The sequence below is a fragment of the Clytia hemisphaerica genome, unplaced genomic scaffold, assembly GCF_902728285.1.
Source record: "Clytia hemisphaerica strain Z4C2 unplaced genomic scaffold, Clytia hemisphaerica genome assembly, whole genome shotgun sequence".
Classification (NCBI taxonomy): Eukaryota; Metazoa; Cnidaria; class Hydrozoa; order Leptothecata; family Clytiidae; genus Clytia; species Clytia hemisphaerica.
The window spans coordinates 205,434-223,231 of record NW_027103805.1 but is presented as its reverse complement, the minus strand read 5'-3'; the positions used below and the strand labels follow the sequence as shown (position 1 = coordinate 223,231).

Below are 17,798 nucleotides of genomic sequence, written 5' to 3'. Positions count from 1 at the left end.
AAAAAAGATTTTGACGGGTAGAAAAGACCAATCATAGAAAGTCCCTCTTGTGAAAATAGGTCTCCACCCTTTTTAATCCTCTTGTGAAAATAGGTCTCCACCCTTTTTAATGGACCGAACCTCCATTATCTTACTTAACCAAGTTGAAAATATAACAATAATTCTTCTATTTAGGTAGCTGGCCCAATTGTTTGTGTCTCGATTTCGAATTGGATTCCTTATTTTGGATCGACCCCAAGAGAAGTACCATTGAAGTCGTCACGTTGCATGCTCCAATGCTAAACCACCGGATCGTCCATAAAACTAGAGAAAATCATCCCTATGGATTGGCTATTTTTGAAGATTTCGCTTACTGGACGGATTGGTTGACTGGTGCTATTCATCGTGTCAACAAATTCACGGGATCGAAAGACGAACGAATGATTGAGTATTTGTACAGACCGATGGGTATTGCTGCCTACCATAACATGCTTCAACCTGCAGGTAAAGCTTTGTTTTTCCAATGGACTGGATTTCTAGTGGTATGGATTTGCTGCATATTCAAGTAAAGCCCAAAAATGAAGTCTATCAAATAACACTGGCCACTTAGTATCGTCATCCAGTCCATCAAAAAGGTATAAGTGCCCCCCTCTCCGGGCTAAAGAAAGCATACCTCCAATACATTGTTTTGTTTTTCATAATAAGTAATTTCTCTACTCTTGTAGCTCCCAACCCGTGTGCACGTGCAAAATGCAGTCATCTTTGTTTTTTATCACAAAACCACGGCCATCAGTGCGCATGTGCAGACGGCGTGGAATTGATGGATGATGGAATCACATGTAATGTCAACGGTGAGTTGGGTTTTTTTCTCAGTAAGGGTCAGTAAGTAGTACTACAGTGGAGTCTCCGTAACGTGCACGGGGAATGTAAATTTGTTCGAGTTATGAACACTGGTTTATGAGATATTGTTAAGTGAAGGAGCCAGAAAAATTGTTCGAGTTAAAGAGACTCGCCTGTATCCTTCACTAACAGTAGTTTTCAACCAATTTCTTGTGTCACTCTTTGTAGACTCGTCAATATGTCACGATGGATTTTGTCATTCTGGTGAATGTGAAGCAAAGATAGTGAATCAACGATGGAAACCTCATTGCAAGTGAGTATGATCCGGGGTATGATCAAAACGATGACAGTTATTAAAATTATGAGGAGTTGATTTTTTTAACCTAACAGTTTTTTCTTCGGAAGAAGAAATCAAAATGAGCCTCACGATTCTTAAAGGTTTACTATGATTTTGAACCTTAACTGAAGGAAAAACTCAAGTTTTTGAGTTTAGCCTTGTAATTCTTATAAATAATTGTGTAAATCGAAAGAGTTAGTTATAGGGGGCTAATTACCCATATTAGATCATTATATATAACTTAAATTCACGATTTTGTACGCTAGATGTGATGCAGGGTTCATTGGCGAGCGGTGTGACAAGCCTGAAGAATTGCTTAAACCAATCTATAACTCGAATGGAAAAATTGGTATGTACCATTTCGTTGTGCTAGATACTTCAGGGAAACGTTTAGACTGGAGTCGTTTATAATGCATGTAATACTAATAATAAACACAAATAATGATACGGGATTTAGTTTGTATAAACGACTGGAAGAATCCGGTGTTCCAGCCTTATAGATACCGGGCCTAGCTACGCAGAAACTTGCGTAGCGAAAAAACAATTTATCAAGCAACAACAAACTCTCAAAATAAAATCAACTCAAATGAAACATTTTTAACACACAAATCCACACACATTTTATTTTCAAGAACTTTTTTTGAGCGGGAAAAAATTTTAATTGCGATATTGACACTTTTTTTTTGTTTGGAGTTGGTGCACAAAGGTTTCTAGACGACTAAAATTTACTTTTTTGCTTTATTTCTAATATGTCTGAATAAGTCGTCTAGCTTGCTAGACTAGGAAGCGTTCTTTAATATTCTGTAAATCTCAATTGATCTTAAACTAGAGTTGACTGTCCACAGAAATATTTGTTAAGAAATACAATATACCTACAATATATACATTTTCTATTTCATAACTTTAAACCATTAAAGAACCTCCTTTTACTTTTCTCAAACCAGTTTCTTAACACTGTATTCTATTTTCAAGTTCAACTGAGCTAGAAGTAGAATCTGACAATGTCGGTCTGTGTCTGTGTGTCTTTGTGTCGCAAAAGCTTTAGAGCAGCCTGAAGAGACTTCAAAAATAGTCGGATTTGACTGAAACTTGGCACATCTGTTCCTTGGGTGTATCCTGGTTTTTCTTTTCATTTTTTGAAAATTTTGATGTTTATGGCCTGAGGACGAGTTGCGCCAAAACGAGTCTAAAACTTTAGGGCAGTCTGGAGACTTCGATAACTTGGTGATAACGATAGGTGCCTGTCATTCTTTTCCAATGGCAAATTAGACCCTGGTTGACGCGATTAAGGGGCCTGGAAGTATTTCAATTCTAAGTTTTGATTAGGTTGATCGTAAAGCATTGTGCTAAAACCGAAATACCTGAATCCTTATTTTGTCACTACACATAAGGTGAATACCGAAATACCGTAAATTTTTTATTTAAACACTAAAACACTGACAGAAAAAGCCCCCTTTTTGCCTGCTACTTGTAAAGTTTTAGCAAAGATGGTGACTGCCAATCCGCCGTCATTAAGGCACAGAAAACGATGAAAAATGAGGGCGCTGATTTAACAGACTTTATTTGTATTTCATAGTTCGATATGGATGTTTGCCTGGTTATTGCAAGAATGAAGGCGTTTGTATTGAAAGTAAAAACAACGAAAGTTTTTACAGACCCATCTGTAGGTATGTACAATGGTTAGATATTGTTAAGGGAAGGTTGTTAATTCCTTCGATTTTTCCCCGATTTTGGAAGCTCTTGGAAGTCACACATTTAGTTTTTTAGTAAAAACCTACACATGTGTGGCCACCCGCTTACATTCTACCGACCATGGGGCATACTGACTAAAATTTCCGTTATAAAAATCGGAAACAACTGATAGGAATACCGTATTACTTTGAATAGGCACCATGGGCGTTTAATCGGGGCGTTTAAAAAAAGGGGCGTTTAATTTATAACGCAATTAACGAATTTCTCTTTTCTTTCCAGATGTAGACGTAACTTTTACGGCGAACGTTGCACTTATTACACAAACTTGTTCGATTCAGATGCCCAGAAACAAAAACAAAGAAAAGCTATAGAAGCTGATGGTACGAAGCGCCTTTAGCCTTTGCATAAGCTCTCAAATTACTTCTACTATTCATACTCATTTTGGCCAATCGAAGTTTCATGTTCTTATATGAATTGAAAATCAAAAAATGGTTTTAAAAAGCTTCTAGTCGGTCGTTAAAGTTCAGAAAACGGACCTCGTAAAAATACGTTATTGATTATTTTTTTCGAGCTTAAATTTTTTTTTTCGTATAGTAGTGACCCATTTCAACGACTTTTTTACAAGCCTAAAAATACTGGCTGTAAACTTTATTTTTTTAAGATTTTTGATGTTTCTGTTTTACTGCTTGATCTTCCTAAAGCGATTTGCATTCCAATATTAGAAGGCATGCGCATGCGTACTTTTTTTAAAGACCAAGCTGTCGATAACAGAAACATCAAAATAATTTACAGCTTCGATACCCAGGGTAAAAAACCACGTGCAAAAACGTATGATTGTTAGATTAAACTTTTTTGTTGTTTTCTAAGAATGGCTTTAGTGGTTTCTTTTTCCTAGCATATTGAATTCTATTTAATTGTAGTGATTATGTTTTAAATGTTTCATTATTTTTTATTAGAGCGTACGAAAGGCACCATCATTGGGTTTGGCGTAGGAGTTGTGTCAGCATGTGGAGCGTTTGCTGCAATGGCTTATTATTTACAGCGCAAGTGAGTTCTTGAATATTATTCCAGTACTGAGTAGGAAAAAAAACTCGATGAATGCCGAACCTGAAGTACAGCGAATATTTTAGTCGATGCATTTGGCTTAATAGGCTTAATAGGCTAAACGCTGTGATTGCAAAGCAAAATGGGCGAATTGTTGACGGTGTTCTAAGGCCTGTAAAAGGGGTCAGAAGGCCTGTCAAACTATGAGTCACTGCGTTTGGCTATCATACCATCAAGGATTTATTATACACTGGATATACAAGTACCTGATTTTTGCTGATTTCTCGTGTACTAGCTATGTCCGCAGTAATGATATTATTGTTCACTCTCCTTCCCTCATTAAATGTTTTTTCGAAGCATTTTTATTGCATTTCTTATCGAAAACCACTCATCCAATTCCCAAAAGAGACTTAAACTTTTCCTGTGAGAGTCAGATTCTTCCACTTAATTGATAATTAATTTCGCCTAGCGAAAGTATTACGATTGTCATTCTGCGTGTCTATCGAGAAAATTTTTGGGGCGCAAATTATGGCGTGGGCGTTTGGCTGCGGGCGTACTACGGCCAATATTCTAAAGCTGGACTCACTCACAAAGATAAAAAAGTGTTTTTTTTAATAATAAAAAATTACGCTAGTGAAAGAAGTGTAACCAAGGCTTTGTAAACATTCATCGTGAGAACTTTTTTTTTAATGGCTGCTTTTGAAACTTGCTGCTGCTGTAAAATTTTTATCATGTTTTCTGGTCTTTTGTAGAGTATTTAAAGAGGTTTATTATTCGTTTACTACTAAGTATTTTATGTTTGTGTAGTTAGTGAATGCACCAATAAAGCAAGTAGAATAAAAAGAGTTACTTTTTCACAGCAACAACATAAAAGATAAAAAAACCCTCTTCTTCACTAAAACTACAAACAGCACAGGTATGATCTTTTTTTCCTTTTGATAGTGAAACCAGTTGTGACAAACACTCAGTTCTAGCAAGTATTTTTTTTAAATCATGTTAATTGAAATTCAGCGATTATTTTTGTAATCGAACTGTCAAACTACCGTGAGATCGGGTAACTTGCATCAGTCCAGTTATAGTGCCACACTAGGAAATTAAGCTTTCAGAAAAAAACAACATCAGTCATCTACAGGATGTATTTGCAACAACAAGGATAAGAGTTACCTGACAATTAATTAAAACTTGAAAACTTAAAATGAGACAAAATTACTGATCGCGAACGTGCAGCAGCCAGAAATCAACCAACCAAATTTTGTTGATCAATTCCCGAGACAGCGCTTTGATTTTTTAGGGCTTGTTTATACACTGAAGTAAAAATAATTCTGCACATGCAAATGGTTGTTTGAGGTCTGGCAAAATTTCCGGGAAATATCCTATCCGGCGGTGCGCGGATCTAGGTAGGTTCCGCTTCCCCCGTAGATCTTTTTCTTGGGAAGTTGATCTTCAAATTAGTTTTCAAGGTAGGCTTGGCTTTATTTTTTTCATCTATGGGTCAAATTTTAGGCAATTTCTCAAAGTTTTTGAAAATGTTAATTTCATTAAAAAGCGCCGGGTTATTTTTTTCATGAATCCCTTTAGAAGTTTTGCGGCGCATTTTTTTGCTTGGAGAGTCATGTAAACTATATAGCGCTTTCGCAGCATTAATCTTTGATACGTATTTTGGCGGGACGCTAGTGTGACTAACTGTCAGTGGAGGCTAATATGGCATATCCCCTCAAATGAAGTTAAATCAAAACAAAAATGATAGAGTAGAGCTGCGAGCAGAGCTGCGCAGTTCTTTTGTTTTGAAATTTTGATGGGTATGTAAGTTTCCCTCCACTGATGCAAGTTATACCCAATTTCACAGTCTGACAGTATCCATCGAAATCAAACAATAGCTGTTCGATTACTGAACCTTATTTGGTAAGAAATTTTTTTGATTAGTTTGATTATATAAGTTTGATGACAGTTTTTTATCCGATAAAGTTTGATTAGTGTTTGATGGGTTTGGTAAGTAGAATTTTCCAGCTTTTACTTCCCGATGGGGTGATAGATTTTGGCCTGCTCTTTATGCTTTAATGTGGGCGTCTGCTAATAAGCCATCGGAATCTAAAAAGAATGGGCAACAAGGTAATAAATCAAACTAATCGAGCTTCAATCAAACTTCACCGATCTTGATACACCTTTTGCTAATCTGGATTTTCATTTTGATAAATAAAAAAACTCCAGTGGTACCTTTGTTTTGTATAAGATTCCCATTTCCGCACTAAGATTCTTGTAGCCTTTCTGGTATCTTTCCCCTATATATTTTTCACTGGAGAACCAGCAAGAGATTGGGGAGGGTTTGTTTAACGGGATGCAGTTTAAATAGTTACCGTCAACCAACTGCTCTAACTTGGGGCTATCTGACAAAACATGGGACGGCAATTCGGTTACCATTTCACCGAACCTCCAATGTCATTTGATTTGAGTTAAGGAACGGCGTATTAAAGGATTTCTCTTTCGATTTTACAATTAGTGAAAATACAGACCAGATATGCAACAGTCCGATGTTTCAACCAATTGTCCCAAGTTAGAGCAGTTGACGGTACAAAGGAGTCATTGTTGGGATTTGCTAGAAGGGCCATTAATCGATTACGTATAATATTGATTCTGTTACTGTTTTTAGCACTTACTACTTTCACTTGCGTGTAAACATTTATTTTATGATTTTACGGTCAACCTAGAAATAATTAATTAAAAAATAATTTTAAAGGTCTCTATTACAGCATCAGAAGAATAATTGTATTACTTTATAAGTGAGGTTTAAGTCAATTTGTATCTGGTAAGAAAATTTGAGTAACAGTGGTAAATAAATCTTGACCGAAGTCTGTATCCTTAATTTTACAAGCTTTTCTTAATATATTTTCATATGGATTATTGCATTGAGATCTTGGAAATTTTTGGCAATAATAGCCAAATTTTAATCTCAAGGAGTATTATTTCTTTAAAGCTTAAAGTTTGTTATAGTTTTAACCCTTCCATTTTCTAGTCCAGAAGCTGGAGCTCAACTACTCAACTTTTTTTATGTCTATGATTTTGATGGTGGTGCGCCATCATTCATATCAAAAAGCAAAGATACTATACTATATTTTCGAGATGACAAGCCATTTTCGGCCATTTTCTCAATTTTAGAAAAATTCTACTGTTTATAGAAAGAAGCTGATATAAATTTTGCCCAAGTGAAGCACAAAATGAAGTTTCTGGCATCAAAGAATGACGAAAAGTTATTTTTTTCTTATTCATTTTCAAAGAATTTTAAAATTATTTTTCTCCAGTTTATTACGGTTTTTTTACGCTTATTTTACGCTTATTAAAAGGAATTTTTTAGTCGAATTTTTTTGGAATCTTTTTGTTTTTAATGGATTGAGATTTTTCATAAGAAAACAGGGTATCTACGACCTGTATGTACAATACAATGCGTATTTTTTGTATAACGCTTCATTCAAAATATATAATGCATAATGCTGCAGGAGTCACGTTTCACGCGTCTTCGTCGTTTATGTTCAAATATTATGCGAAATTTTCGACTTTAAGTCGTCTTGTTATAAGTTGTTATGACGTTTCAAGCTGTGAGAAAGATGCAAAAGACGTGTTGTGTATAAGAAATTGAATGTTGACACCGGAAATTTTCAAACTTCAACCTCAAAACAACCACCTTGCCACCACGTGCCTCCAAAGGATTTTCATACCACAGTGGAGCCAAGACACTCAAGTCTTATGTATGCTAATTTCAGCTATTCTGGGGACAGTCTTGGAAAGATATTTCCAATTGAAAATTTCGTGTCACTATAAGCATTTTGTCTGAATTTCTTGTCTAATGATGATTTTCTCACACCAGATTTCACAAATGTATCCAGCTTGGTATGCTAACCTTACTTTCAAACTTTTTTTCTGCAAATGTACAAAAAGAAAGAGCTAGAGAACTATTTTAAAATAAGACTGATAAACAATTTTTTAAATCAGACATCTTCGAGCCGCCATGACAGTTGTCCTTCGCGGACAAAGCTTGAACATCAATTGTTTTCTGAAACAATGAAAATACAATGATCGCTCTCCGTTTTATGCGTCGTTTATGCAGTGTATAATAAATCTTTGATACCATGGACTATAGTAGTAACCGAAATATATTTTCGTTAAATTTTCAATTAGGCTGCTGGTTCATGAGTTATCCTGGTTTTTTTAGTAACTTACAACCCAGATTTTAAAGGATGTATTTGTTCCCAGGACTTTGTGACTTACTTCAACAATTATTGTTGATGCAACTATTTCCACGATTTAGTTTGAATAGTCATCATTTAAAATTTAGGCACTCGTTTAACTAAAATAGTTACATTCTAATGTACGATAGAATTGATAGTTTACATTGATACTTTGTGGATAAAATTTTGCGTGGATTAACTTTCACGATTTTCGCGAATATTTAGTCCTCGCGAAAAATTTGAAATCAGGACTTTTGCCAAAACCTCAAAAAAAGAAAGAAAATAGTTGAAAAAAGAAATTTTGTACCCGCGAAATCGCGAAAAACAGTCCACACGAAAAGTCATCCACTTTAGATTATATTCTTCATACAGCTAAGAAAACCATGATCCATTTCTTTCTTTTTGTAGATCGTCAACACGTGTGTACATAAACCCTCGTTATCGTGGCACGTCTTCTTCCGAAGAAGATACCGTACGTTGCTCAACATTCTCTTACATCACCATTTTGGATTATGTGACACTTCGATTTTGATTCTATTTTCCCTGCTTTTATAGCTGACGCTGTGGCCTTTATTTATCATTTATTTAACGACAATGAGAAATTTGAAGAATTAGCATGATGGCAGGGAGCAGCTATTCACCCATCCCAGCCCAACCCCACCCCACCCCATGCATATAATCTAAAAAGCCAAAAATACATCTGATCACTAATTTTGGTGCTTCCTTTCTTTTTAACACAGATTTTTATGTTTTTCTTTTGAAAGCGCATTCCACCACTGATATCAGGAGGACTTTAGAATAAGCCTTCGGATTGCATTACTTTATAAGCAAAGTTTTATTAATGCTCAAAGTGAGGAACGAAAGATGACAGTCACTTCTTCTGACGATAGTGTTCAAAGCTCATCCGTCTCATGGAAGTATATAAAGAGGCTTTTCCGTCTCAAAATTCTGCATAATTCACCGAAATTTCAAGAATATGTTCTAATTTTCTCTTTGTAAAATCCATTTACCGTCTCACACGAAAAACCTTGCTTTGACCCCTTGGTTGATTAGGTTTTATTTCATTTATGTAATATGTATCTTATCTTCCGTAGTGAAAGTAACGCGGTCCATTTTCATCTTTATGCTAGCAATTACAGACGATGCCCAACGACGAGATGAACAGCGAAACGAGCACGTGATTGAGTGCGTCGGAAGTGGAAGATGAAAAAGTATTTTGTTGGCACGTAATGTCAGCCTCAAAACTAAGGAGTATTAAAAGGGATACCGTGCCGAAAGTAGGCGCGAGACATGCTAGCATCGGTCGTGTATGCATTTAAGGCTACGTCTCTTTGTAGAATTAGCTGCACAGTAATCGTTAACGAATGTTTCATCACACGATAAAATGTTAATGTTACTAAATGGAAATCGAACTTTTTAAACTGAACCCAAATTAAACATCTTTGACAAGGTTAGAAAGATTAATCGGAGTCGCACCAAGATGATATCGGACGAGTTACACATATTAAATGTTAGGCTGTATGCATCCCCTCTGATCTGATATTTTTTGTTATATGATGTGTATCGTGTATAAAATTCCCGTCCGAGAATTACCCCGTTATTGTTTTTAAGTTTTAGAAACTTGATTGGCTTGATCAGTAAGTTTATATGAGAGATCTTTGAATTTTATTGGAATTAAAAATTTGAATGGCTAGAGGTTGATGCAACCATTTGTGTTCTACATCTTTTTAAGAAAATTGAAACAACTTACCTTTTTTACTTACCTATTTTTTGGAAAATATTTTTCGCATTTTTGATAGCGATCTTTTAATGAAACGGAAGAAGAAATGTATATAAATCCACAATTTTAAGTGGTCAGCAAATAAAGAAAACAGATATATACTATATTATACAGGCAAATTAATGGAAAATTTATAGGTGGGACCAAACTGATGAGTTGTTGAAACCGTCTGACCCTAAATGGAAACAAAAATACAAGATGTTTAGATTTTGTCAGCTAATATTTGTATTCGTCGACTGCAAATTTTCAACTATGTTGGTAGTTTTAAATGAGAGATCTTTAAATTTCATTTAATTTGAATTAAAAATTTGAATCTAGAAGAATTATTGGATTTCTAAACCTTTTTAAGAAAATTGAAAGAGGTTACCCCAAAATTTGGGTAACTCTCGAATTTACTACACGATTAGCATCGAAAATGGCCAAAAAAATTAAGAATATGGTAAGAATATCACTATCATGGAATGATAGCAACTGAACCTAAGAATGCCATTTTTAATGCATTTTAACCTGTAGATTGCCAATTTCGATCTTAACCTAAGAATACCGTAAGAATATTTTGGATGATTTTCGCCAAAAAGTTAAGAATATCCATGATGAAATGAAAAAACACCATTCTTATAAAAAACGTGTTTGCTTAGAAATATCCATTCCTAAAGGATTTTATCGTGAGTTTTTTATAAGAAATGCATGTTTCGTTAGTTTGTTCTGGCTTTTGTAAAAAGTAGTGTACTATCTTTTAAGTTGTAGATGAAGCCATGAACATGTTGAAGCAGATTCTCGGCTCAAAAATGAATCCTGTAGGAGTGGATTATCATTTTTAAGCAAACACGTTTTTTTAGGCTGCATCACTCTCTGATATGTTTTTGATAGAGGATACTGATCGTGTAGTAAATTCCCCTCCAAAAGTTACCCAAATTTTGGGGTAACCTCTTTCAATTTTCTTAAAAAGGTTTAGAAATCCAATGATTCTTCTAGAGAGATTCAAATTTTTAATTCAAATTTCATGAAATTTAAATATCTCTCATATAAAACTTACTAATCAAGCTAATCAAGTTTCTAAAGCTCAAAAACAAGAAGACGGGGGGGGGGGGGATCACTCTCGACGGGAATTTATACACGATGAGCATCCAATATATCAAAGCATATCAGAGAGGATGCGTGCAGCCTAAGTTCAATCGGGAATTTATTTTCTAATCAACAACGAGAAAGAGGGATTTTAAAGCTCTGCAGTCTGACCAATTACATGTCTGTTATCCATCAATTCATTATAATACTTATCTATAAGTAATTTGGTTAGCCGAATAAAAACTTTAAATTACGCCTTTATAAAAAAACGCTAATACTGTTAGAGCTTGATTGTTTAGCTTAAAAAATGATGCTTTCTTATAAAAACATAATCTGGTACACGTTGTATTTTTTTATAAGAACAAACTATATAAGAACTATATATCTAAGGCTTCGATGGCCAATATATTAAGAACAAGTTAAGAACATTTTCAGGCTTTGACAGCTTTGAGGACTCTATTTAAAACATCCTTAGGAAAATGAACAAAAATGCTCAGAAAAATGGTGAAAATAAAAACATGTTACGAACATTATTAGGCTTCACACTAAAAAAGTTAAAAAAATTTGTATGTTCTTATTAAAAAACTTGTAGAGGTTAATTGTTTAGCCGGAAAAAAAACATTGAACTGCCTTCTTAAAAATATAAGAATAGAAGGTTTAAGGTAAAGAAGTCAATTTGGTTGCTAAGTAATGATGATCAATCAAGTGTCAAAAATTTTGAATTCTATGTACTATGAATATGAACAAAACTTCATGAATTATTTTAACACAGAATGAACATTCAGATTGGACTGTGTCAATAATTTCACAAGTTTTAAGTTAAGTGTCTTGTTCTGGGTTCCTCGTTTGGTAACCGAACGTGTTTGTGTTAGTTGTTTCCTGGTGCGTTTAGAAGCTGAAAGTGTTTCGTGGACGCCAAAGCCAGCATGATTTATCAAATCAGAGGTATTTTTTACTCATCTTCATTTTCTCGAAAACTGTTATACCTTGTTCTCTTCTTATGAAGCATTTCGATCCGAATGACTCGATCTACCCAAAATGCAACTCTTCGGGCACAAGTAAGTTAAGCTTCTCTAATATTGTTTTGTTTGAAATTTGAGAAGTGTACTCTTTTGCTTTTTTTCAACCCTTATGACCTCTTCTAATACTAAAATAAGTGGCTTCACTTCGGTAGGAGGGGCGGCCTGGATAGTGTTTAATTTGTTTAGGTAACCCGTCTACAAATCCATCCATCCCAATCCATTTCAATAAGAGATACAGTGTAGTCTCCATAACTCGAGCCAGCACGGGGAACTCAAATTTGTTCGTGTGATGGAATGGAACAATTTCGAGTCATGGAGATGTTTCTCCGGTGTTGGTAATGAAGGGACAAAAAACGGTTCCGAATTAAGGAGAATATCGATTAATAGAGAGGTCCGAGTTCTGGGGACTCTAGTGTGTTAATAAAATGATGTTTTTTTCTTTCATAGGACCAAGTTTTGTCTTCCTCCCAATCCTATCAGTGTGTTTTATCATACTCTACTTACGAACAAACTATCAAGTGACAATCTCAACCATAGATGAAGGATTCTCATTCCAAAACTATAAAGCAAAACGACAAATTGAAGTAGCAGAAAATGAAAAACACGACAAATGGATTGTCATCACTTCTATCAACCCTCCAACAGAAGATGTCAAGAAATTGGCAAAAATCCCTGGATGGAAAGTGGTCATGGTTGGTGACACCAAATCACCAAAAGACTGGAGGTAGGTTGATACTCTCATGAATTGCAACACCTGTATTACACCCCTGTTTCGCAGCCCCGCTAAAATGTTGTTTCTGACCCTTGTTACACAGTACGGAGCAGTCCATTTCACTCTACGGTGCTAAAATCGAAGTCGTATTCAGATTATAGAAATAAAAGCCCATTATCTTGTTTTTTTTACAGTTATCCTAACGTCATTTTCCTGGATGTTGAAAAACAGAAACAGCTTGGTTACAAATGTCATTCTTTGTTGAAATACAGAGCGTACACGCGTAAAAATATCGGTTATTTATACGCCATCCAACATGGCGCACAAGTCATCTATGAAACAGACGACGACAATAGTCCAACTAATGGACAAATCGAATTCGACCAATCACTGACTCGAGATTACTACGTTTACGATACAGGCTCACAAACACATGTGGTTAATCCTTACGCTCATTTTGGTCAAAAGTCGATATGGCCAAGAGGTTATCCATTGGATAAGATTAGCCAGGAATCACCAAAGACATTCAGAAAATGTCATGGTCGAGCAAGCATACAGCAGGGGGTTGTAGATGGCGACCCAGATGTAGATGCCATCTTTAGACTGACCAGAAAAGACACCGGCGTTGATTTACGAGTCACATTCGATAAGGAGGCACCACCAGTGCTTTTACCAAGAGGTCTCATGGCACCTTATAATACACAGAACACGTTACACTTATATGATGCTTTTTGGGGGTTATTAATTCCTCAGACTGTTGCATTTCGTGTGTGTGATATTTGGCGTGGTTATTGGGCACAACGTTTGATGTGGGAAGTCGATCGATATCTTTCCTTCTTCCCTCCAAATGCAGTGCAAATTAGAAACTCACATAGTTACTTAGATGATTTTATAGACGAACGTGAGCTGTATCACCAGTCTAGTGGTCTAGTTGAGTTTTTGGTCAACTGGCAATCCAAACAAACAAACTTTCTTGATACTATATTACAATTATCAAGAGATATGGTTAAGGAGGACTTTTGGAGACCTGATGACGCTCTGTTAGTTCAATACTGGTTGGAGGATTTACTATCTGTTGGCTATAAACCACCAACATTGAAAAGTGGTGAAGCGAAATGTACTTCTGATCAGATCACTTTCACCTCACAAGACCAACCTTCGTCGTATCTTGGTCTTGGGGTAACCAAGAAAATCATTTTCTAGACATTCTTTTTTGGTCATGGAAATTTTCTAGTATGGAATTATTTATACAATGTGTCTTAAAAAACAGAGCATATTTTGTTTAGAGTAAATCGTAGGCTGCTGGCATCCACTAACGAATTTTTGCTCCATATACTTGCGGTTTTGTAGAGGTCTGCGATTCAGACAAAGTAAATCCATCATGATTTCTAACAAGAGCCGCAAGTCGCGGATAAATAATTGCTCTGTATTATCTAATATCATGACCTTAACCGAATTAATCTCGATGTGTTAGGTCCCTTCTCCCCTACTTTCATTTACACCCTGTGAATTCATTAAAAGTGATAAATGTTAGTTTCTAGCTGCTGTCCATTATGCTCTTTTGTTGTCAGATTCAAAGCATGTGATCGTGAGCGGTCATACTGCTTGAAAACGGGGCAAATTTTCGAAAAAATATTTTTAGACCAAAGACCAGTTTATTTTGGATATCCCTATCACAAAAGGGGTTGATGGTACTAGATTTTGAGGTTGAAAAATAATGATTTTAGCAATCTTTGCTATCGGCATTGACGATGACCCAAGAAAAATGAGTCGGGATTTCGGTTTCCCCGACCCCCGTCCACCCCCACAAGTCATCATATGTATAACGCTTGTCAATCAGGGTGTTCAGTCACTTTTGGAGCATTTTTGTAATTCTCATATATCATGCACGGTCTAAAAATCAAATCAGAGTTTGACAAATGGCAAAAAAGTTTTATACGTATTTCGAGCTCAGAATTTAAGCTGAGATTGAGAGGACCACAGAAGTTTTCATTCGAAAAATAGAAGTCGAGTTTTTTAGAGCTTACGGGCTAAATTATATTTGATACATTTTTCTAGCCATTTAATTTATATGTTATACAATATTCTCTAGTGAAGAGCCAAACGTAAATTTTGGAAAATGAAATTTATCATTATTGTATTCATGCCTTTTCAAAGTATTGTAACTAATATTTTTCAATTATATACCATGAAAGAATTAACTGAAATTTCATTTTGATGAAAAGTCATCCATTTATTAATATTTGATAATATGATTAACTCTTTGCTCTTCTTTAAAATTGCATATAAAGGGTCCTTTGAAGCCTTCCCTTTAATTTTTCCAATAATATTTTGTCACTCAATTTAGGTTTTTTGTGTCAATAGTCTCTACCTTTTGACATAGGACTAAAATCTGATTTTCGTTGATTTGGCGCACCATACAGCATTTTAAAAAAGGTCACTTTGGCTGTTTTCTTTTTCAATTTACTGTATATTCATGGTATCCATGAATTATACATTCGTTTTAACTAACCCATAGCCCATTTTTTTCCAAGAGGTGTAAAATTGGTCATTTTTGGCTCGAAACAGGAAAATTGAATTTTTGAAGATTTGGCGCCCCATCAATAATCAAAGAAAGCTATTTTGAATGGCTAAGACCTATACTTGTATGAAAAAATGCTTTTTTTATTGCTTATATACTGTTTTAACTCTACAAACCTTAAAGATGTTAATTTTTTTCTTAGATTTCATGAAAATTTTGATTTTAATCGCTTTGGCACGCCTTTATGACGACTTAGGACCGATTTAGTAAAAGACATATTAATGAAATTGTATTCTGGAATTCTTTAGAATAGATAGTATGAGTATCTCCAAAAATTTTTAGGTCTATATCTTTCTTACTTTTTGAAATATTAACAAAAGTGTAAAACTAGGGTAGAGGATAAATTCTCAATTTTTGAGGTGTTAACAGCATACCATCCCTCAGTCTAAACCCGAAATCTTTCGATTCCATACTTTTTGACCTTGCTAACATAGAAATTTCCACTCTACATAAAATTTGGGATCTTTTGGTATATAATATGTCTGGTAACCTCTTTGAGCCCATTTTGACCCCCAGCTCATGGACTATATGTATTTAGGTTGAATTTGGATAATAACTAAACTAAGAATACTGTTAGAATATTTTACGATGATTTTCCCGAAAAATTAAGAATACTCATGTTCATGATGAAAGGCCTCTCCGATTTCTTACGTCGGTTTCAAGGGCAGCTTTTTCTAAACTTTTATCAAAAATTATGAAAATTTAATTCTTATTGTCGGTAAGAATAAGCTCTACGTAGGTATGTTTTAAAGCATATCTAATTAGCACATACGGGAATGTTTTTGTAGTAATTAAGGTAATTCTATCAATTGTTTCGCTTTTAACTTAATTGCCTCTCTAATTCACTGTTCAACGTGTATAATTATCATAGTGTACAAATTTAATGATTTTGAACAACATTTAATAACTCAATCGGATACATGTTTGAAACCGTTTGGCCTACCTTAGGTTTTGCGGCTATTAAGTCTGCAGTCTCTGCTTTGACGCAATGATTACCAAGGGGATAACTTGGGCAAAAAGGGGTACGGCAATGTGCCGCTGTTCAGGGTACCTTTTTTCACCTCGATGAGTCCCAGGTAGCTCTGCAAAAACACCAAAATAGAAAAATCAGTGCCTCGGGACTCGTACGGTTTCTTTTTTGGGGAATTCGGAAAAAATATGGAAAATCTAATTTTTTTGTTGAAATTTCAGTTCCATTCAAGGTCACTTCTTTTCAAAAAACGAGTCCCATGTAGAGTCAATTTTTTGAACTTCAGCGGCACACCCCCGTCGGTCGGCAAGAGGACGATCTTCACTTCACTTATTTCATCCATCCAGCTTTAGATTTTTTTGGCAGACCACCGTTGGAAGGCAAAACTTTCCTATTCCCGCCCAGTGAAACATTCTTGGAGCATTTTCGGGATCTTTCCACTGCTTTTCCGAACATACCTTAGCTAGAAATAACAAATAGCTTAGAAAACACGCAACGGCGTTGAAACTTCTTAAAACAAATTGAAGTTACTTTTCTTCCGACCCAGAGTAGTTGTCTTTTTACGTTGTAGGTGGCAATAGGACATTTTTGCCGGAAATGAGAAATTTTTGCCATCCTACGGAATATTTGATTGAAAAATTAGCAGTGAGCAAAAGCAACGAAAGCAAACTTTCATTTTTACTTTCGATTTCACGCCTCAAAGAGTGCTCCAAATTTGAAAATTCATGCGTCGAAATCTTATGGGATTAATCAAAATTTTAGTTTGTTCTATATATTCTATCTAATGACTTTCAAAAATAGAAATACGGTATTAGTACTAGTAATCGTATGGTTTGGAGTGCAATTAACGATTAATCACGAGTAACAAAGGAGAAAATAGTAATTTGCACGAGTCCGAAGGACGAGTACAAATTACGGTATTTTCTCCTTTGTTACGAGTGATTAATCGTTAGTTGCACGACAAAACATACGATTCCGAGGTAATCGTCAGTAAACATTCGAAAACCTCCTTTTTTTCTTTTGTTTAAAAAGAAAACGTTGCAGTGTAATTTTTCTTTGTTTTCAATTAAAAGAAGCTATTGTAACGTAAAATTTCTTTGTTCTTTTTTATAATGAAGAAAAAAAATGTCTTTGTTTTTTATTATATAGTAAAAAAAAGTCTCTGACACAGGACTTGGGAGAGAAAAGAATAAGGGGACAAAAGTGTCCCCCCGCCGAAGAGTGCAAAAAGTGGTAATAGTGCAATTAACGATTAATTGCACTCTTCTAAACCAATCAGATTCGAGTAATTTTGCACGGCTGACGATTACTTATCAAATAAACGCCCCTCGAGTAGACGCCTCTGCTAAAATCCGAAAAATTTAATTATTTTTAATTATTTTTATTCGAAGAAATACAGTATTGAAATAACCTTAAAAGGTTGGTTCAAGAAACACAGTAAAAATTATTATTTATATAGTTAATGATCATTTCAAAAGCTTGAGAAATATTGTACAAATTGCAGACAAGAAATTTGAAATTAGCAGGTTTTAGAGGTATGATTGAAATAAATTTGG

At 35.0% G+C, this 17,798-nt stretch overlaps 2 protein-coding genes across 2 annotated transcripts in view; both read left to right on the top strand.

The window, feature by feature from the left end:
• Positions 1-9,630, top strand: part of LOC136806395 (very low-density lipoprotein receptor-like) — a 30,149-nt gene extending 20,519 nt beyond the window's left edge. The window contains exons 12-20 of the mRNA XM_067062962.1: positions 175-483; positions 705-830; positions 1,048-1,132; positions 1,423-1,505; positions 2,733-2,823; positions 3,128-3,228; positions 3,805-3,895; positions 8,521-8,584; positions 9,243-9,630. Coding sequence (XP_066919063.1) covers positions 175-483; positions 705-830; positions 1,048-1,132; positions 1,423-1,505; positions 2,733-2,823; positions 3,128-3,228; positions 3,805-3,895; positions 8,521-8,584; positions 9,243-9,293 — 1,001 coding nt within the window. The 3' untranslated portion in view covers positions 9,294-9,630. The remainder of the gene's footprint in view (positions 1-174; positions 484-704; positions 831-1,047; positions 1,133-1,422; positions 1,506-2,732; positions 2,824-3,127; positions 3,229-3,804; positions 3,896-8,520; positions 8,585-9,242) is intronic.
• Positions 9,631-12,150: 2,520 nt separating this feature from the next.
• On the top strand, positions 12,151-13,949 carry LOC136806393 (uncharacterized). Its single transcript, XM_067062960.1, has 2 exons — positions 12,151-12,703; positions 12,886-13,949. Exons 1-2 carry the CDS (start codon positions 12,405-12,407, stop codon positions 13,892-13,894), a joined length of 1,308 nt encoding a protein of 435 aa, XP_066919061.1. The 5' UTR covers positions 12,151-12,404; the 3' UTR covers positions 13,895-13,949.
• The last annotated feature ends 3,849 nt before the right edge of the window (positions 13,950-17,798 follow it).

Bases quoted from the DNA above. Each gene is read 5' to 3' on its own strand.
- LOC136806393 (XM_067062960.1), top strand. From the start codon at position 12,405: ATGATGTTTTTTTCTTTCATAGGACCAAGTTTTGTCTTCCTCCCAATC. The intron at 12,704-12,885 runs GTAGGTTGATAC...TTTTTTTTACAG, and splicing joins AAATCACCAAAAGACTGGAG to TTATCCTAACGTCATTTTCC.